Source organism: Nomia melanderi, chromosome 2, assembly GCF_051020985.1.
Source record: "Nomia melanderi isolate GNS246 chromosome 2, iyNomMela1, whole genome shotgun sequence".
Taxonomy (NCBI): domain Eukaryota; kingdom Metazoa; phylum Arthropoda; class Insecta; order Hymenoptera; family Halictidae; genus Nomia; species Nomia melanderi.
The window spans coordinates 7889268-7911716 of NC_135000.1; the positions used below are offsets into that span (position 1 = coordinate 7889268).

Genomic DNA, 22449 nt, shown 5'->3' on the forward strand with positions numbered 1-22449 from the left:
TTTCCCTTTCATTGAATAACGAAATGGGAGGCCGGAAATGAAAGAGCAATAATTAGGTAAATTTATTAAAGATTATTTAACTTCTATTGGATTAAATTTGAAGATTTTTCGATTGTCGTAAGTAATGGTGTACCCCCCACCACGCCCCCCGGAGAAAATATTGCGTTCTTTGTTTTTGGCCAATCAGGACTTCGGATTTATGTCAAAAGGTTCCATCTATATCTTCACGCTTCATTAGCCGTTGGAATCTCGTGGTGGTTGTATCGTTCATCCACGAGTGAACAATTATTCAGTTTTTAGAAGTTTTAATTCTGTTTCACGGTTAAGCAATAATAAAATTAGTGACATAAGTGTTTTTAAAACGATGGACAATGATTTTTGGCGACATAGTAGCATTTGTAGCAGAAAAATGTAAGTTTAAACTTTGACTTTACTGCGTACCGGCATCTCTTCTCTTCCTAATTTATAATGAAATATAATAAAATATAGATATTCGTTATAAAACATGAGAAACTAAATAAAATAATTTCTCATTTATTTCTTTATTTGATCATAATTTATAATGAATTCTTCTTTTCCTAATTTATAATGAAATCTAATAAAATATAGATATTCGTTATAAGACATCAGAAAGTAAATAAAATAATTTCTCAGTTATTTCTTTATTTGATTATAAGAAGGTATAATTAAGAATTTAATTTAACGTAAATGTCGATTCCTTTCGACCACGCGCGAAAAATGTAGATTTTCACTGCGCAGTTGCCACGCGCAGAAGAGGAGAACACGCCATATTTGTTCAAGATTTTCAGTCAATCACGTTCGAATATTGACTGTTTGCTTTGAATCTCGCATTTGCGTCTAGATTTTATTTTTCAGGATTGTCGCTTTTTTTACTTAATTTGTTAGTGTTCGCGTGGTTAAAATGTATGGAAAACATGAAATTAACGATAGAAAAATATTTCGATATATATATTGCCATGAATTGTCTAATAATTCGGAAGAAAAGTGAATTGGAAATTTCCCGCGTTATTCAAACATATAGCAAAGTGGCGCGAAAGTTTCGCAATATTTTCGGCCAATCACGTACGAGCTGCATAGTCAAGTTTGAATTTCACGTGTGGAAAGTCGTGTTCATTTCGCTCTTCAATAATTTTCGTTTTTAATTGAATTTTTGGATATTTCTGTGGTTCAAACACATGAAAAAAGTTATATTAACGCGAGAGGAACACGGTGAGTTATTATTCTAAAAAGTTTACCCTTAATTTGCAAGAAAAATGGATTTAAAATTTTCTCCCTGCGAATTCCAAATTGCCACGTTATTTTATTCCTTTCTTAACCCGATGATATTGTTTTTACGCATTAATGAACATTACTAGCATTCATTTATTTAAATTTATTCATTTTTCCTTCCCTTTATATTAAGTAATGGCATTTTCTTTCCATTTTACAGAAAATTTCCGAGCAATTATCGGACTTCAAGGAACAGGAGGGGTTTCAACGCTATTTATTTATCATTTTTATGGGTAAGGCTTTACAAAAATGATATTTGGCATTTCAACTTCTATTTTTACAATCGAGTATGACAAAATATGACTGAATATAAATAAATAATTCACATGAATATTATTTAAATATTACGGAATATTGCTAATTTTTTTTGTCTTTTTTATTTTTAACAATAATTTTTTGGTACATGAATATTCTGCATTGTTTGCTATTTATATGTCTTAACAGTTATTTCTTTCAGAGAAGTTTTGCGATCGTGCGAAATGCGATCATGGAGTCAGTGTTTGCACCGCGAATTTATTTTTTTTTTTATGGGGCACGCGCGCGGCTTCAAATATTTTTTTGCAACCGCAGTATTACTGTATAAGTAGATTCAGTTAATGTTAAGCAGAGGAGAGGATCTCCATCAGGTGCAGCATCACTGAAGAATATGTAAGTATAAGTTCTAATGAATTAATGTACACTGATGATATCATAGAAACTTTTATATTAAACATGTGGTTTGGTTTTTTATTACAGATATGATCCAGGTATCAAGAAGGCCTGTTGAAAAAGGCACAATTGGCAGTTTCTTACTTGAAGAATAAGAGGTGAGTTCACTGGATCCTTTACAATAATTAATTATTTGAGGGGAGACACCTAGAGACATTCTAAATATAGGTGAACTTTAAGAATTTTTTTTGTTAATAACTATTTAATCAATACTTCTGATTTTTTCTGGGTCTATAACTGTAATCTTCTCCTTTATATTTATATTTTTTCTAAACCAAAATGTTACAAAATGGCTCTCAGCAAATGACTGTGACATTTTGTAACATCTTGGCTTAGAAAAACATAAACGTAAAGCAGATGGTTACACTTATACACCCAAAAAAAATCAGAAGTTTTCACTTGATAGTTATAAACAAATTAATTCCTAAAGTTGACCAATATTTAGGATGTCTGTAGGTAATGTCCCCGTTTGAAATTATAAATATTTAAAGAATATTTTCATTTGAAGGTCGCATCCAGAGAAGTGGCAACCAAGATGTCCAGGTGCAAAGGGGTTGCAGCCTATAGCTGTTTGCAAGAGTACTCACCGACCGGTGAGTCGTTGAATCCGAATTTTTATTTCCTTTTTTATATTTAAAGCGAACATAGCGACACACGAATGAATGAGTACTCGTGAGAAGCTAATAGCAAGAACTATTTACATAAATTTTGCATTGTATATTTATTAGAATAGGCTAGGGTCTTCTTGCCTCGTTTTTTAAATTAACGTTTACACTAGAAGTTGGACGACCCTCCGATTTCATAAATGAAAGTTGCTTGTGAAATGAAATTTTTTAATTTATAATTAGATTAATTCATGTTGATTATTTAATGTTTTATATAATAATCATTTTTGCGCTTGTAAATATATTATTTAGTCATAGTATCAACACTATGACTAATTTATTCGTTTCTCATAAATATTGTGAGATGTAGTATCTATTTATATTACGAATAACATATGAGTATAATTCTACACGTAATATTTATGAGCAAGAAGACAATTCGCGACGGTCAGATTCTGACTTCGAAGTAATATTCGCATGTGCAATTTCTCATGTTCATAACGTTCACTTCGAAACAGGATCAACCGAGGTTATTGTTGAATATGAATGAGATTAAAATAATAAATTCTAGATATCAAATAGAGTCTAACTTTTTCAATTTTGTAGGTATATCAATATTAGAACATGTCCTGTATACAAATATCAATTTTTTTAATAGCAATGTAATTTGTTTTATTTGCTTAAAATACATTCAGATATATTAATTGAATTGAAACTTATAATTAATAAAAAAATTAGTCCGTTTGACACTTGTTTTAATTAATATTTTAGCTTAGGATTTTCAGCAAGCCAACGGTAGGTGAGCTTCCCTTTGCCCATACTCATATTTTCCAGCTTGAACCCATTGACGCACCCAGGTGTGCGTCATATGGGTGACAGCGATGGGTATGGTTTAGTTAAGATTTTCTTCGGCGACTGACAATATTCTAGCGCGTCGTGTACGACGTATTCCCACTAATTTGTGTGTGTGTGTGTGTGTGTGTGATTAGGCAGTGGGAAATGCGTCGGTCATTAACCCTTTCCACTACAGTTATGAAAAATTTTGCACTAAAGTACCACTTAATTTGAGTAATCCATTGCACAATATAAAATGTCAGAAAGAAAGCAACATATTTAATTTTAATGTTCATATTCATATAAATGAATGAATACCTTTTCAATGCATAGTCTGTATATTTATAATTTATAACTTACATTATTGTAAATAATAATTAAGTCATCAAACAAGACTACTTGCAGAATACATTAATCAGAAATAGATGATTAACTAGAAACAAAGTTTAAAATCAATCATATCAAATATAAAATATGAAATTTAAAAAAATAAACTTTTATGAATATTATAATGTATCATTGTAACTTCTTTGCATCATACAACATCAAGTTGAACAGAGTCCTATAGAAAGATTTATATTAAACGAATCATATAATTAGAGTACCGCAAAGCACGCTAGTTTGTCAGTCGATTTCAGCATTGGTACGTATTAATTAGAGCATGAGTGTTGTGTGCTACAAGCTCGGGTGACGGAGGCGTCCCGGGACGCATCTCTCTAGTGTAGGCCCCAGCACCCGGGCGTTATGTGTGAGAACCGTGGAGCGTGTGTGTTGGAGAGAATGTATTTTGCCATTTTTATTTAAATATAGGACTAGGCAGGCAGGTCATTTTTTCTGGTGTGAATGTTTTAATTGTAAGTAGGAAGGGTCAGGACACTAGACCATCACATTTCTCATTTGGGTAGGCCTAGGTGATGAGTCTGTGCCTGAAATAATTATAAATGGGATCAATTAATGGTCGTTTAATTGATACCAGTTTGGTTCTTACCTAGATCGTAAGCTCGCCCACGGCTCTAGGCCTGGACGAAAAATCAGATCCGCTCAAACATGTTTCAAATGTTCACTATCTTGTTTTAACATGGTTGCCTTGGAATGTTTGAGCGGATCTTCAGGGCATCGCCCGAAGAGAGAAGAGAACGACGTGGGAGCTGCTGCAGAAAAATGGTTTTCCATTAGTGCTTTTTATGGAAAATCAGTTTTCAACTGTTTATATTTGCCTTGTTTATTTGTAGACTGAACATTTTTGCTATGCTCGCTAGGTATTGTTATAACATAGTGCCATTATTTTGTTTTCTTTGGTTCCTGGAGTTAATAATTAGTTTCAAAATGTTCTGTATAAAAAATATTAAATGCAATGGCAATATGGAATAATAATACTCTTTTTATTTATTTTTTAATTTTTGCAGGGTAACTTTAATCGCGCCTTAAAAGGCTGCATAAGATCAACAATTTTTTTTACTATTTTCCACTTAATGCGCCATTTTCTTTGGCTACAAATGGCTGGAAAGTTGTTTTATATTCGCTCGGAAATTGCCAATTTTCATTTAAAAAATATCTGATACTGCAATGAACAAACAGTGTAGAAAATCAGTCACACAAATTATCTTAATTGATAGATAACTGCTCCCATAAGAATTCGTCATATATTGTCATACTCGTATCTTTCTATTTTTTTCATCTACTTTTACTCTAATCTCCGTTTACTTTTCGTTGTTACTTAAGAACTATAGTATTCTAATATTGTCTTTCCTATATTAAAAGTCCATCCTTTCTGTTTCAGGTTCAACACTGTCCACCAATTATAATTCCATTTCTTCTTATTAAGCTCTTAAATCTTCTTTCAGTATGCCACTTGCTATTTTCGATTTCAATGTTTTATTTATAATCCATTTTGGATTTTAGACTATAAAGCCCTTTACCTGTTTCACTAAAGTTCAATTTTAATCACCAATCATTAACCCAAATGTTCCTTGAAAGTGTTTAAGATAACATTTACCCCATAACAAGTGCTCAAGTGTGTATAGTGTGACATTCGCACTATTTTGTCTTCCAATTCAAATTTGCTGGAAAGAATAAGACCTCCACACCCTGGACTAATCTCGCAGCGTGTCATCCACTGCTCGTAGGACTAATAGAAAATTCACTGATGGTATGTAAATGTATACCTTCTCAAATTTTTTATTATTTTACACTGTTTTCTTGTTGCATTTGACATTGACTGAAAATTTAGTTTCTATATTTAATATTATTTTAGAAATTACCCACCTTTTTTACTTCATCTACCACAGATTACTCAATGGATTCTCCAAAATAATTAAGGATATCTCAATTAATTGTCCAATAACTACAGTAATTGGAATTGCTGTGAAAAGTGAATGGACTTAAATGTTCCAATCTTCATACTTACCTTATATTTAACAATACATATTCAGGAGCACATTACATTTATTCATTGAATTGTTACACAAATCAGCTATGATTACATTTACAGTAATCAATGCCCTGGATTCATATATCTCAAGAATATCACACAGGCGAATTAAAGGAAATGGTCAACTGGTTTTTACTATCTTTTATTATCAAAAGAATTTTATTTACAAGTAAATCACCGTGTCTGTGTATAAGTAATCACCTACGGTCATAACAAATATTAACCTAGTTTCTGTAATAAATTTCTTAAAGTATATTTTTCTTTCATCCTGTTCAAGTCTTGATTGTTAGCGCCTGAATGGTGGTTCGTAGGCAATAAATAAATCACGATTCGTTTATTTGTTTGTAGTCGGTCATATTGCACGGTATTCGATGAGAAATTAATCGCTTAAGTATCGAGTGTATTTAAGTCACGTTTCCTTTCATTTGATCACGTTCAGGGAAGAAAGCGATCGTCCCTTGCACTGGCAGAGTAAATTCTCTAAACAGAGACGCTATAATAGTTCACTATGATTAAAATTAACGTTCGCTCCGTTTCCTGCGAATAGAAAAAGTTCAAAGTGTGTCGAAAACGCGTTGCAATTAGAATTTACTTTGTGCATTCATTTAACTATAAAACGATGGGGCCTCTCCCTCCCTCTTCCACTCCCTCCCTTCCTCCCACGCCCCCCTCTCCCTCCCCCTCCCTCTCTTTCTGCCATTGAAAGGTGAAATGTTTACAATAGACGATATTCTTTTACCGTGGAAATCCTAATTCACTTTCTCTTACGGTACATTTTAAAACTAGAAAAATACAGTCTGTTTCTTCTATCTTGACACGCTGCTCGAACTTCCCCACTAAGTTCCGGATAAAAATACAATTTGTTTCATAGCCGAGCAGTGGCTTTTAAATAACATCTGCATAGAATATCACTTATCTAAACTTTTTGGCTAGATCATTGTACGAGATTTTCCCGATTCAGAATCTAAAGTGTAGAGCAAACGAAAAATTCATTTTTCACCGCAGAAAAGAAAGGTGTACGTTAGTATAACCAGTCTGTTAAGTAATGGGAAAGTGAAATTGTTATAGATTAGAACCGTTAACCCTCTAACCGCGGACAATGTACAGTTCTGTAAAATATTCGATGCTCAATTGAGTTTCAACTCTCGAGTATTTTATCAGGCTATTGTTATTTATCGTCTGTCCCGTTATTCATTAGTCCCGTTAGTTTTCATCTAATTATTAGGACGCATCTGAATAAATAAGACTAGCCTGCCATTTCATACTAAAAAAAAATCAAGAACTCCTGCGGTTACAGGGTTAAGTGTGAAAGCTTCTCTTTCAAATCCAAATCCTTAAGTATAAGTACTTTACATTTAACATAAATTATGTTCCAAAATAATCGAGTATCTAAGTAACTACTTGGCTCGTCGTGGTGGTGGACAGCCCATTACCTTTCAGAATGTCTCTTCACTTAAGTTCTGTTTCAAATCGCTCAGCTAATCTATTGGTTCATCCTCATCTGAAGGAACAAGGAAACAATTGCATAAACCTTGATGTAAGTTAATCTGACAGCCTTAAAAAATCCAGTTACCTTCGCCTTCGTCCTCTCCTTCTACCAAATGAATGTCATTGTTCTTCTGCTGAGGTTCTTTTCCATAATCTAAGACTTCATATTGGTCGTCACCTGGTTCAATCTTGTCTGCGCTTTCTTGAAAACTAAATTAATTAGGAAATATGTTAACATGCAGTATTAGTTCTCACAGAATTGACAAAGATATCTTTTTGTAGGCATCTACGTACCCAGACAGTCGAAGATGATTGCCTTCGTCACCAATTTCCTGGATGCCAGGGCCAACGTTGAGCCAGCCACGTCTGTCAGGGTGATGTTCCTCGTTTCTCCTTCCTTGAGGAGCCAGGTTCCCATTCTCATCTTCATTTTCCTTGCTGTCGACTTCTTTCTTCTTCTTGGGCTCATTCTTCGTTCTTGCAGCATTGTCCTCCTGCTTCTCTTCCCTGTTTTCTAACTTCTGATCTATTATCACTGGGATAGGCGGCACACCCATTGGAAGCTTAGACTTCAACACTGGCTTTGCGGTTGGGAGCGATTTCACGACAGCTGTGGACAATGGATTAGGGTTGTTCGCTGTCGTTGAAGTTTCCAGTTTCACCGCCGGGGTTGACTTCATTGAACTGCTCGCCATAGTGCTCTGAAAAATCGGTGCGTTTAATAGTTAAAGAGAATTCTTTGTTAGTTTGTGTATATTGTTGAGTAAATATCGATTTGAATCAAATTGACAATTCTCTGGATTGATGTGAAGCAAAAGTTCACTGACTGTTCACCTATGAAGGGCTAAAAATTGAGCGTGAAATGCTTTGAGATATTATCTTGGATGTTCCTTGTTTCTCCTAAAGTTTATGTGCATAATATGTTGCAGTGTTTCCTCACATTCTGTATGTTTTTTGAAACTGGACTGCGAAGGAGATTCTCACGAAACACTTTCTAATGAAGTACTTGTAATCACTTCGAGTTGTCTTAACTAGGCTAGACTAAACTAAAACTATTAAATGCATCACATGTTAGAACACCAACTTACCTGTGAGAATTCATTGGCGAGGAGGAATAGGTGCTTTTCAAATCTAGGCCTCTTTCTCGAAGCTACAAAAGCGCATTACTATAGAAATTCGCATAAAGCATGCTACTTGGCAAAGAGAAAACCACCTGGTAGAATTGAGACTACGAATAGTATTAGAAAGGAGGAGATACAACTTTCCAAAGACAACATGTGTTTTCCATCATTGTGTTTGGTCACTTGAACTTTGTTGAATTTTCGAATGTAGTACTTCTGCGTTGATCTAATACAATCTGAGTTGAACTTTGCCAGGCAAACTTATTTTATACATAGAAATACAAAAGGAATGGGAACAAGCAATTGTGAAGTAACTCTGTTTAACAAGAAAGCAGAAGCACAAAGTTTAAAATTGATTTGAATCTTCTGTGATCTATTTTAGATGAATGATAAAATTATTCAGATAAGGAAATAGTTAAAGAGGAATGTAATCTTCCAATTACTTCCACTTTTTAAAATTGATAAGGAAACTAATTGCAGACTTACATCACTACAGCGGTCTAGTAAAATAGAAGCAGAATTTAGTTCAGTTAGGTTGTGCAAGGGTGCCAGAAAAAATGCAAGCGGATCAAAATAATAACAATTTATTAAATGCATTGATTAACACGAACATACAGGCACATTCAATGCGGTTTGCAAGCTACATGTATATAATCCTTTTGTTCCTTCTTCACTCGATTAACTTTTTGACAAATTAGTGTTTCATCCTTCACAGATACAAATTATTAAGTATAACAGCACTAGTTGTAACAAAACAAAGGGGGGGGGGGAAATATGCCATTGATGTTTACACAATTGCTAAAGTAATTGTAAAAAAAATCCCTGTAAGTTGTTCTTTGTTACAAGTGTCTAAAATATTGCACTTGATCAAATTCTTAGTAGGAAAGCTTACATAAGTATAAATGTTAATGTCTAATTGTAAAAATGGTTTTTTTACTTTTTGCTTCGACAGATCAGTGGAGACAAATCAATACATCTGTTAGCTTTTCAGATAGTAGCGTATAAATATTTGTGTACACAAACTTTCCATAATTATTCACTTATTTTTATAGCGTTCTGTACTCTGCGACATCTCATTGAAATTTCACACTCTTGGCACTGGTCACTCTTCTCGTCACCTTACTTAACTAGAAACTATATCCGACAACAATGCGACTCGCATCAGTTCTTAAAAAGTAAAGTAGAAACCGTTACATTAAACAGAGGAAACAAAAACATGAGAGAGAAAGGAAAATTAATAGCTAAATTCCGATCTCATGCAATTACACGGTTTAATATCCGTCTCGTTTAAATAATGTCGGTGTACGCGTACAACCTCTCTCGGCCACTTCGACAGTATCCTATAAACGCCTTTCGCAAAACAAATTGTCCCTCACGGACGTCACCGCATAATTCTATACCTTAATCTACTAACAATTTACTAAAGAGAAACCAATTCCATTGACTCCTCTCAGAATCGTTCTAACCGGCTAAGGAGAAATCATATCTATCTACAGCACCCATTACAAACCATGCGATTTACGTGCATGTGTAAATGTTACCAGTTAAAAAAGTTACACCAAAAGAATATCTCTGACCCCCGACGAAAGCCATTAATCAACGACGGTGCTTCAAGGCACTTTTTCCCAAACCTTCCGCAGGCTGGAGAGAAACATTTCTTTCTAATATAACAGTTCTCCGCTCGTAAAACGTTACTTCCAAGTGCTTCCATCGAACACGTGTAATGTACGTACATACACCATTTGTGCCTTTCAGAAACAATCACAGCGAACACCTGAGCTAACAGTAAAAACCATTCGTCAAAAGGATTGATTGCGAAATTGCAAGTTGCTTCTCCTCGTCACACGTCTCCTCTTGAAGGCGATCCTCGTCGAAGCACGTTCTCTCAACAGAAAAAAGAAAGTACCGAAGACCTTGCATACACGATCTCCAAGTTCAATTTCTTATCTTCGTCCAAGTTAATCACTCTTCTCCAACGTTTCATCGGCTTCTTTCTCTTCCAGATAATCAGGCGGATCGACGTTCTTCTTTATGAAGGAGCCTGCTGATTCGGCGTGCTCGACGAGGACTTTCTCTCGTCGACCCTTTCGTTTTTCTGATTGGGCGGCGGTATCACCTGTCTCAGCTGTTCGTCGTCAACGTCGGCGTCATTCGTTTTATTCAGTTTACCGTCGATATTGGCCGCCGCGTTCTCTACCTCGATTTGGTTCTTCTGTAAATCGTACGGCATTGGCAACGAGTCTTGTAACTCGCCCTCCTTGCCCTCGTTCGCGCCCACCGGTACGATGTTCCCGTTCTTCTGGGCGAAACGAATGTTGTTCTCGTTCGCCTCCTCGATCGCTAGTTGGTTAACCGATTGCAGGGGATCGCCGATCGCGTGGTGGTTAAGGGGCGCGTGTAGGGGCTGCGGGTTTTTATCATCGTTGTTCGGCAGACTTACCTGTTGTTGTTGCGACGAGCCCTCCGCCGGTTTCACTTGTTGCTCGGTTTTCTGGGAGGGACCAGGCGAAACTGCTTTGAATTTCTGGCGACAGAACGATTGAATGATTAAAGCTTGTCATCGCGCTGAATATTGATCAGCGTTATTTTAACCCTTTGAATTCTGAACGCTCCAATGTTGCACCAGTTATATTAAATATTTTAATGAATCTTAAACTACCCTAAAATTATTCGATTTTCCACGCATCCAAATTTTGCACTAAGGAAAATAAAAGATCGGAGGAATGTTATATTTCTTATTTTCGCTAGGAATATTATACAAATTAGTTACAGTTACTGATTACAAAACAACTCGGAGTACTAAGGGTTAATAATATTCGATAGGAAAACCGATTTTCTTCCGTAATTCTGTTCTGTTAATTATATTGTTCAAACTTATAAATTCCAAGTGAAACTAGAAGAATCATTTCTTTCTATGTCGTTTTCGTTGGATGATCGATTCTTCATTGATACTTATAATTAATTACACAGTTAACCTTTTGCACTCGGAATTTCTTCACTAGAAACATTTGACACTTCCCGATGAAACATGGCACAGTTTGAAACGAACTAACGAGGAACCATAGTAAATCAAGAAACAATGCTATTTTATATAAACATCTCACATATCGATGCATTTACAAAACTCGTATACAGCATTTTGTAATTTTGTTACATCGAATCTAATGGGAGAGTCACCTCTCGAGTACAAAGGATTCACCCTTTGCACGCCAGAGGCGCCTCTAAGCTACCAAATGATTTGACACAGCAAAACTGTAAATTTTGACATTTAATATTAAACTTTGTGCGTTGCATCAATGTACGAAATATCGAAAGAAAATAGTTCTCTCCCTCAATGCATGTGAGCTTCCTTAATTCAATCTAAGAAAATGTCGTCTGCATGGCACAGTTTGAAACGAACTAAAGAGGAAACATAGTAAATTCAGAAACAATGCTATTTTATATACAACACTTCGTAATTTTGTTACATCGAATCTAATGGTGTTATTCTATGGTGCACATTGTCAGCCACGAGAAGCTTAAAAGATTTTCTATAACGCTATTTTTCTGCCAAGAGAAAGGAAAAGTCAGTTTGTACCTTGAGATCCTCCACCTGGCGAGTCAACTGAAACACTTCCTTCTTCAGGTGTTCGATAGTGCTGTCCGTGTCGTCGTGGCTCTGCAATAGGTCCTTGTACTTGTTTTCGAGCCTGGTCTTCTCAGTGTCCAGCTCCAGGTACTTGTTCTTCAGGTCCTCCAAGGCCTTATCGTTCTTCTCTTTCTCCTCTTTCAGCTGCTTCATGTGACTGCGTAACTTCTGAAGCGTGGCTTCCAGCTTGTTCATATCCTCCAACGCCTGAGTCTCGTGTTTCTTGCACTCCTCCCGCAGGTCCTGCTGCTCTGACTGCAGGATCTTGTAGGTCTGCTGCAGGGACTCGAACCTCTGCATCGCCTCCCTGCCGTCTTTGTCGCGGAGAGACTTCTCTCTGGAGGCACGCTGCTGCAGCTCCTGCTTCACCGCTGCGTTGGAACTCTTCTCTTCTGCTAGGGACTTCTCAAGACGCATTTTGTACTCAAATATAACTAAAAATCAGAGAGCTCCGTTACAGTGTCTTCGCACGAGGTATTACTTTAGTTCAATTATTCTATAGAATTCTAATTTACTGTTTTCCCTGGTTTTTTTAGTTTGTATACGAGTGTCTCAAGTTAGGAACACTTTGGGATTAATACCTTGAAGTTGAGCAGCAAGGGCACCTTGTTGGTGGGTGCACTGGTCATGAAGTTCTCTTAGCCTGGCCATTTCCAAGGTGGTGGCACGATAGAGGAACACCAGGAGAACAACCACCACCCCGCAACCCCCATACACGGCCAGGCGGCCACCCCGGCCCCTGCCAAGTCGAGAACCGCTCATCTCTGCAATCAAATCATTTCATTTTTATTTTATGCCATTGCATAAGAAACAGCTGTCGTTTTATATTGGGGCGACTTATAGTCAGCAACGAAAGTATTCTAATATTATACATGCTTAGATATAATAAGTGTTACATATATGTAATTTGCTTGCATATTGGTAAATATCTTCAAAACTGCTACATTTGTTTCAATGAATAGCAGTATTCAGTGTACAATCTTTTAAATGATAATTCCTTTATAATTTGAATAATTTAATTTTACTCATTTTAATAGCTTAATCATTTTCTAATTCAACTAATTTTAACAGTTTATTTATTTCTTGCTATACTGTTCAAACGCTTTCGTTGCTGACTATGTGTTTAGATGAAGACAATAAGAAACTGAGCGAATTAATGTCTGGGTATTAATTTTAAGTAATAATTATCTGGGTAATATTAATTTTAAAGTAATTTGAGTAATTAATGTCTGGGACTCAAAGATAATTTTCTTGGCTCCAAGGTATAGTTCAATAAGTTGGATTTCATGAGTTAGATGTTCCAATGAAAAGAAAAGGCATATTTTTGAAGGAAATTTTTCTCTTGGATCAGATTATTAATTATGAAACGATCCTTGTACAATGAAGGACTGAAAGATGAACGTCCAAGCGGACGTTTACGGGAATCCTTTTGTTCTCAGCGGAGTGAAAACGACGAATAAGGTCAAGGGGTGAGACACAGGCGTGATTTACTCGTAGACAGTTGTCATAGTTCACGTTTTATCGCAAACTTCCAGTGAAAGTCAACGGTTACAGTGCAGTAATTTCTGTTTTGTAGTGAACTCTGTTATAAGGTCTCTTTTCGACGAATTCAGTTTTGAACTGTTTTAATTTACCGTAAATTATCTTTCCTTTAATTAAACATTAATTAAAATCTCGTTTTACTCAATTATATACGAGACACAGGAACGAGTTGAATCGGTTAAACTGTTTTTATATTACACGTAACACGTTTAATTGTGTAATTACTTAATTATTTAATTGCCAGTTACTCTGTCCAACGATTTCAACTTTCAGACGTTGAAATTATACCTATAATTTCTCTCGATACAATCATTCTATTAATAATCTATAAAAAGAAAATTTAATATATAATTCTAAGTTCAAAGTATCAAATGAAATGTATACTCATTAAATTGTCTTTGATTATCGTTTATTTTCCTAAACGAGCGAGTGTCGTTCGTTCAACGAAAGTGAAAATAGAATTTCTCTCCAGTAAATTACAAGTAATAAAGTAATCACAATAACTGCAGTCACGAGAAAGAAATTAAATCTGCATTGCTAAGTTGAAAGTCTCAGATATTATTTGAACAAATTAAATTCAAAGTGAACGTGGTGACACAACAAAAGTAATATTCCATAATGAACAGTAATAAATTACTAGTAAATAATTTATCAATGAAACAATTGCAACAAGTGCAGTAAATGATAAGAAAAAAAAAAATAATAAATCAATCGATAAATTGCAGAGAGCGGTTCTCCAACCTCAAGAGCAACGCAAGATATCCAAGCAACTCGAAAGTCTTACAAAATCAAAACCGAAACAGTCGTCCGAGCGTAACGCGGAACTGGAACGCTGGGGGAAGCCCCGATAACGGGACCGCCGAACGAATAGTCGAATGATTCCCGTGAAAGCAGATTTTCGATGGTGACTGGCCTCTCGTAGCGCGCGCGCATGCACTGGCAGCCGGTAGTGATGGGATCAAGTTCAATATGCTCTTAGTAAGTACATAAATATATACTAATTATTATCAATTAATCATATATTAATTTTCATCGATTAATTACTATATTAGTTATTAGTAATTAATCATATATTAATTTTTATCAATGTAGTAGTTACTATATTAATTATTAGTAACTAATCATATATTAATTTTCATTGATTAACTACTATATTAATTAGTAGTAATTAATCATATATTAATTTTTATCAATGTAGTAGTTACTATATTAATTATTAGTAATTAATCATATATTAATTTTCAGCAATTAGTTACTATATTAATTACTAATAATTGATCATATATTGATCTGTATCAATGAATTACTATATGATTGATTAATAACTGATCATATATTAATTCTTATCAATTAATTACTATAGGAATAGTTAATAATTACTATATAATTAATTATCTTTAGTATCGAGTATTAATCTATTAAATTCAACATTTCCCAATGAGATATAAACAACATTCGTCAAAACCAGCTAATGAGAAGGCACATAAATTAACAAGCAAAGCCATTGTATTCCACGATTCCTCGTATCGACGGATAGCACAAAGCATAACATTATATAACAGACTCTATAACTCTACCGTATCGAACCAAGCGATGACTGAGAGCCACGTCGCGATTGCAAAGAGTTAATGGTATTCGAACGATCTCTCGTACGTCATGTCGGATATCGGATTTGACTCGATTTCGTGAGCGTATGTAGAACTTGATCCCATCGCTAGCCGTCGCTAACGGCCAGACACGGTGGAATTGGCCGGCATTAAATTTTAACGAACAAAGAACAAGACCGCGGAATTCGTAATGACTGCGAGTGGAAACTTCAACGAAGGATGGGCTTCCCCCGGCCTAATTACGCGTTCCGCCCGTGTTTTCTCGTCACGTGGCTTCGGGGATCCGGCGAAGTTTCGGTATCTTCTTCGAGGACTTGTTCTTTCTAGCGAACGACGCGACGAAACGATGGCTAATTATCCTCGTTTCACCGTGTCGAAATTTAAGTTCGAGGGGTTTGAACCTTTCACCGTGAGCCTCGCTGATGAAACTTTTCAGCGAGCTTTTGGAACAAGTTTTTGGCGAGATTTTAGTGGTGGGTGGACGGCTGTGGGTGTTCGATGATGGTTGGTTTGTAGGAAACTAGTGTGGTTTAGTAGTGTGATTGGTTTATTCGTGGTATTGGTGGATTGGTTTGTTGGTGTTGGTGAATTGAGGTTTACTGGTTTTATTGGTATAGTCTAGTAGTACTAGTGGTTGATTAGTTTGCTAGTACTATTGGTAAATTAGTGTACTAGTACCAGTAGTATATTAGTTTACTAGTTGTATTATTATATTGAGGTTTACCAGTATTATTGGTATAGTGGTCTACTAGTACTATTGGTAAATTAGTGTACTAGTACCATAAGTATATTAGTTCATTAATGGTGTTGGTGTATTGAGGTTTACTAGTGTTATTGGTAGAATGGTCTACCAGTATTATTGGTAAATTAGTGTACTAGTACCAGTAGTTTATTAATTTACTAGTGTTATCAGTATTATTAATATTGTAGTAATTAGTATACGTTCTGATGGATAGTTGTACAATAGTATTTCAGTTGCAGCTGGTTATTCAGCAATGTTTCAAAATTGCACAGTGAACAAGTAATAAACAAATGTTATGATAGCATAGAAATTATAATTATAAACAATGAAGGTTCAAAGTTAATAGAGCAATACCTTATTTCGCACTTTCTGTTCAATATGGCAGCTCAATTATAGTTCAACGTGGTTAACAGTGCCTAATTTAGTTCACACTTAAACGAATTGTGATTCAAGAATGAGAACCTTACATTACATTAATAATTATATAACATTTATAACTGCAAAAATTCGTCAGACACGTAGTAATGAAAGTAATTGTCGAGCCTCCTTTGACATTATGTAAAGTTACAAATAGTTAATATTCGCGTGAACGTTTAACGATAATTTCGAATGTTTCCATCGCGATAACGAAAAGCGAATTTTTTCGGAAATCAGAGTATCAGGTTGTGTTCTCATGTCGTTAGGGGTGAAAAAAGGGACAGGATAAAATCTCGCTATACTGGTTTTCTTCCCCTGCGATATTGTAACGCGTCCGACCGGCCTGAACAGTGTTTTTCGATAGCCGAAGTCCTGAGCATTTTATTTCTGGAAACTAGATATTCCGCGTTGCCTGCGGTTGCACAGGGTGTGCGAGATTACAAGGACAGGCGAACTGAAATATGCAGTTCTTTTCATTCCTCGGATCTCATTTCGAAATCAAGCGTGTCCATTTCCGTTTCTAATCACCAAAGAATTCGACAGAATGAAAATGTCTTTTCCGTATTCCAAGTAATACTTTAATTCGAGGAAATTGGAATAAGATAATAGTTCAACTCAAGAAAATTGAAATATGGTAATGTTTTAATTAAAAAGAACATCGTACAGACTACCTTGATAATGAAGTTACAAATTTCCCTAAATTTTGACATAGTCTAATAGTAATTTTGGCAAATTGAAAACTGCAGTTTTGGAAAACTCAAAAAATTCTCGAGACCAGTTTTTCATTAAGATAAATAGTTCTAAATATTTGAAGATAATTCTTCCAATGTTATTATTAGACAGTAGAATTTATAAAGGGAATATAGTTTTCCAATTACCAAATATTGATATTCTTTTTAATTCAAATGTTACTTTCTTTACTAACGTACGAACTCTCATAAATTTTCCCATACAATTAATTCTACGATAGCTTCAAATTAATGACTACACATTGTATTCACAACAATCGATCTGTATCGAAAAATGATTTCCAACGAACTGTTTATCGAGCAACAACGACAATCCATTGATCGAACGTTGCTTCATTAAAAAAAAATAGAAAACGCGCAGCGACGGATCCCAGGGGCGCTTAATTATTAATAACAGGGCGTTAAACCGTCCGGTTAATATTCACCGGTATAAACCAATTTCAATTTCGCTCAATAATGCAGCCCGCGGGCCGCCATCAAATTTCTCGCCACTTTGTTTAATGCACTGTATAAATTCACCGTGCGTTCCATAAATTTTGGCGGGAAAATTATTGCCGCGCGCCACGCCGACGGAAATTCGCGTGATCCGATATATATCGGCCGCCGAACATAATAACAAACGCAGTGTCCGGTGACAAGAGTCACGGCGGTCCGCGAAGCGTTAATTATTCTTTTCACATCTTAATTACGTATCGATCGGTTCCCATGATCCGTGGAAATATTCGAGGCCAACGTATCGAACGAGAAGCATCATCTTATTCCAATTTCCTTGAATGAAAATATTACCAGGAATACAAAAAAAAGACAGAAACGGAAATTAACACCGTTGATTTAATAATGAGAATCCACGAAATAAAAATAACTGAATATTTCGATAAATAATTTCTTCAAAAGGAAAAAGTAAGACATGGAATTCCATAACTTTAATTCAGAAAATTTAAAAATAAACGAATTTTCGTGAAAAGCATTAAGAATTGCTTACAAATATACATGGAGCTAATATTTTATCAATTATATAATTATCTGAACTATCTTCGAATCCTAGATTTTTTTAAAATAATACTTTCAAAAATCCAGCCCGGGTCACCAGTGACCCAGGCGTCGGCGGTGGTCAATAACACTAAATTCATTAAGACACACATTCCCGTACGACTAAATCAATCCTCGTTACGAGCGTCGGCTAATAAAACTTGTTAATCGGTGACGCAATGGGAATTAATTGACCGCAAATGTTGCCGTCATTATCCGCGTCTATTATATGTTGCGTTATCAATCATAACGTGTGCGCAACACCTGAAAACACAAGCGTTAGAATCTATCGGAATAATTAGGTATTAATACCCGGCTGAAGAATTTACACGGCCTTTCATCCGATAAATTATGCACTGGCTGGAAGCGAACAAGGACGCGCGAGGGCCGAAGGCCTCTCGCGATCATAAGTGCATAGGCGCCCAAGAAAAATTGGAAAGGTGAATCGACCGGGGGGAAAGTTTACGATTCACGGCTACCCGGTAGCTTGCGAATCGCTTAAAGACACTGGAATAATATTCCAAACCGATTTTCAAATCCTTGTTCAAAAATCTTCAAAAAATTATTTTGAATGTGGTAGTTGGAATTGACAAATCTTGGAATTTTATATTTTGAGTTCTGGTTGTTAAAATAGCACATTCTGCTATTTCAAGGACACCCGATAGTTTGCCAATCGTTTAAAGACACTGGAATAATATTACAAACCGATTTTCAACGAATCCTTGTTCAAAAAATCTTCAAAAATGGATTTTGAAACTGGTAGTTGGAATTTACAAATCTTAGAATTTTATATTTTGTGTTCTGGTAATTTTGAGGTGCATATGTTCTTGTTGAAAGGGAAATTTTGCTATTTCAAGACTACCCGGCAGCTTGCTCATCACCTAAATGGGCTGAAATAACAGTTCAAACCGATTTTCAACGAATCCTTGCTCAAAAAATTTTCAAAAAATGATTTTGAATGTGGTGGTTGGAATTTACAAATCTTGGAATTTGTAATTTTGTGTTCTTGTTGTTAAAATAGTTCAAAAAATAATTTTGAAATTTTCTTGACCGTTAATCATAGAACACCCTATACGTGCCAGTGCCTTTTTTCTAGTCCCGTGTCACTGAATATCTCGCCCTTCTCCTCCACAAGAATCCTGTAGATCCATGAGAAGTTTCGATCGATGGTGTGTATATACGGTAACGCGAGCAGAGCTGAACGTCTGAAATTGGACACCAGTAATTACGATAGCGCCATTTTTATCGGTGTTCCCCGTTCTATACCGTCGCATAATTTCCGCCAGCTTGCATCCACAAATTCGATTCCTGCGAAGGTTATTCGTTCCTCCTCAAATTTCACTTCGCATTTTTCATTTTAATTTGCGAACGTTGAATACAAACTAAATTAATAATATTCATGACACTTTATGAATAAGTCGTTATTTTACAAACATAACTTTTCCCTAGTTCTAGGAACCAGTAAATTAGAAAATTGAAAATCAGGTTTACTAATATGTAATTTATTAGAAAATAGAGTCTACATTTATGTGAAGTTAATCACTCTGGCAAATGAATGGCTCAATTATCTCCATTACCTTCATTAACACTAACGAGGATGTATCAAAACAAAACTGTATTATTTACAGCGAACATTGTAAATATTGATTTGGAAATCTTCCAAATTTTTAAATTTTCATAATAGTACGTATTTTTTTTTAGTACATACTATTGTTTCTGTGGTAGTATTATTGAAAATAATGAGGAATTGTATGAATATTTTTTAAGTAAATCATGTTGGGGATTATTCTTGAAAAAAACGACGTCTTGCATGGGATTAGAAAATCTTTGGAAAATGAGAAAACCGGGTGGAGTTCGCTACATAGCGGGTTGAATTCGAGTTCACTGACACTTTGGAGCACGCGCGATAGATCTCTGGTCTGGGGGGCTGGCTTTCGCTGCTTTCACGCGTGCATGTGCTCCTCGTACAGAACTTTGTGTGTGCGCCCTCGGGCTTTCTATTTAGTTGATCGAAAACGTTGATCGAAATGGGCACCGAGGAAACTAAAAATATATTCGCGATGGAGTCTCTGGGGATACAGAATTCGGAAATGAACAGCTATAATGAATAATGTCAATAATATCAGTAGTATTAATCGTGAATTAAATTGAAATCATTGCACGATTAATATCAACCATATATAATAATGTCAATAACTTTAGTCTTGGATTAAATTGAAATCATTGGACGATTGATATCAACTATCGATAATAATAATATTAATAATATTAGTCTTAGATTAAATTAAAATCATTGGACGATTAATATCAACTATATATAATAATATCAATAACTTCAGTCTTGGATTAAATTAAAATCATTGGACGATTAATATCAACTATATATAATAATATCAATAATATTAGTCTTGGATTAAATTAAAATCATTGGACGATTAATATCAGCTATCTATAATAATAATATCAATAACATTAGTCTTGGATTAAATATAAATCCTTGCACGAATGATCTCAACTATCGATAATAATAATACCAATAACATTAATCATAGATTAAATTGAAATCATTGCACGACTGATATCAACTGTTATTTTTACACAACATATAAAGAGTCCAATTCACATAAGCAGTATCAACCAAATTGATGAATATAATTATCCATAAAATTTTATGAATCCAATAAACGCAAGCATTAATTTATTCTTCAAATGAAACTGTCCATTACTGAATTTACTCAAATATTGTTTGTCGAATTAAATATTATCTCGCTGTTACATATACTTTTATGGTAAACGCGGACCTACGGTGGGAATCCTTCTTTTGTTTTCACCGAGTCACCAAGGATAATGCAGCTGTAAAGGGGATAGTTGCGAAAGCAGTCGTAAACCAACGAAACCCATTATTAATGCCACTAATTTGGAAACAGCCTCATTTAACGGTCACCGCGTTTTACGTTCACGGTTCGACAATGTTTCCGGCGACGTCCCGTGAAATATTCAAGTCAACGCGAAACTGGTCCCCCCCCGGCGTAAAAATTGCGCGAGGAATAATTTTATCGTCGATTGAATAAAGTTTCTCGAAAGGCCACCGTAAAACCGGTTTACACCGAGCGGCACTGTGTGAGGCCATAAACGCACCGTTCCGAAGACACGTTGGTCGCAGCGTTGGAAATCCAATGCGCAAATTACTGAAAACCTCCCCTTCGATCGGATCGCCTGACTCGCGAGAAGGAAATTTGGAGAAAATACTCTCCCACTTGAGAAAAGAAACGTCAGCTTCTAATCACCGTAATCATAGTTAACGCTCGATTGATATATATCCCCTGTTATCGTTGAAGCATCGTCGACAGATAAGAATCGAGTGCGCGAAACGTGCGCGAGTGTTCGCACGTGAGATCATTAACACTAATGACCCGATGATCTCATTAAACAATACCCTCAATTCGCACGCAAACCGAGGGAAAAGTATCCAATCATTACTCCAACAGACTAAAACAATCTTCCCAAATCCAACATAAAATTCATTTATCTTATCAAACGCAAATATTCTTACCGATCGTTCAAACCGTTATCATCGCACCGTCTAACATTCGCAAAAACTACACTGGACACATTCGACCCGCAAATCACGATCAACCCTCACAAAACCGAACCCAACCACCCAAACCTCGTCAGACCTCCAAGGAAAACGAAAAACTCCACACAAACGGAGTAAAACTCCCACGGTATGCAGAACAATTAATTCCGAGTTCCCGCGCGTCACAACAACGACTCTCAACCTAACCCGACAAGAACCACTGCGAACGGAGCCCCGAGGAGCCTCTGCTCACGGAATGTTAATCACCGATCCGCGATCGTCGGACACGAGGAATATCTGAACGGATCGTCCATCGGTGAACACTGCCTACACCGCATCACGTTCACAGGATCGTGTTTACTGACGGCAGATTCCCCGTCGAGAATTTCCACTGGCCGCCGATCGATCCCACTCGAAAAGGGAAGCACGGGGAGAGGTCGTGTCGGTTCGAGAGCGCCTACCTCTAGCACAGCTGGCCCTCAGCTCGCCCTCATGTCCTCCGGCGGCGTCGTGGAACGAGATTCGTGGGTTCGGCACAGCCAAACGCGGCGGTTACGCGGCCCGACGACTTCCCTCGTCGACTCGGTGTCGAGGCGAGCCACGGCTCGACAGGTTAGGGACTCGCGGACCGACACGACTCGACCGCGCGGTGCGACGCCTGTGCCACTTTCCCCCTCCACG

The 22449-nt window shown here is 36.2% G+C and overlaps 1 protein-coding gene and 1 long non-coding RNA gene across 3 annotated transcripts; one reads left to right on the forward strand and one right to left on the reverse strand.

Moving 5' to 3' along the window:
- The first annotated feature begins 250 nt into the window (after positions 1-250).
- On the forward strand, positions 251-14624 carry LOC116425805 (uncharacterized). Its single transcript, XR_012998031.1, has 4 exons — positions 251-411; positions 1451-1523; positions 5218-5586; positions 14373-14624. It is a non-coding gene; the product is annotated as an uncharacterized LOC116425805 (long non-coding RNA).
- On the reverse strand, positions 5995-22449 carry LOC116425815 (uncharacterized). 2 transcript variants are annotated; one of them, XM_031973985.2, is made up of 7 exons: positions 22230-22449; positions 12687-12869; positions 12055-12539; positions 10918-11001; positions 7651-8057; positions 7442-7566; positions 5995-7369 (listed from the first exon to the last, which is right to left on the reverse strand). In XM_031973985.2, the coding sequence occupies exons 2-7, from the start codon at positions 12865-12867 to the stop codon at positions 7347-7349; spliced, it is 1305 nt and encodes a 434-aa protein (XP_031829845.1). In that variant the 5' UTR covers positions 12868-12869; positions 22230-22449; the 3' UTR covers positions 5995-7346. The 2 variants fall into 2 exon arrangements, with proteins under 2 accessions (XP_031829845.1, XP_031829855.1); XM_031973995.2 differs by lacking the exon at positions 22230-22449 and adding an exon at positions 21745-22148.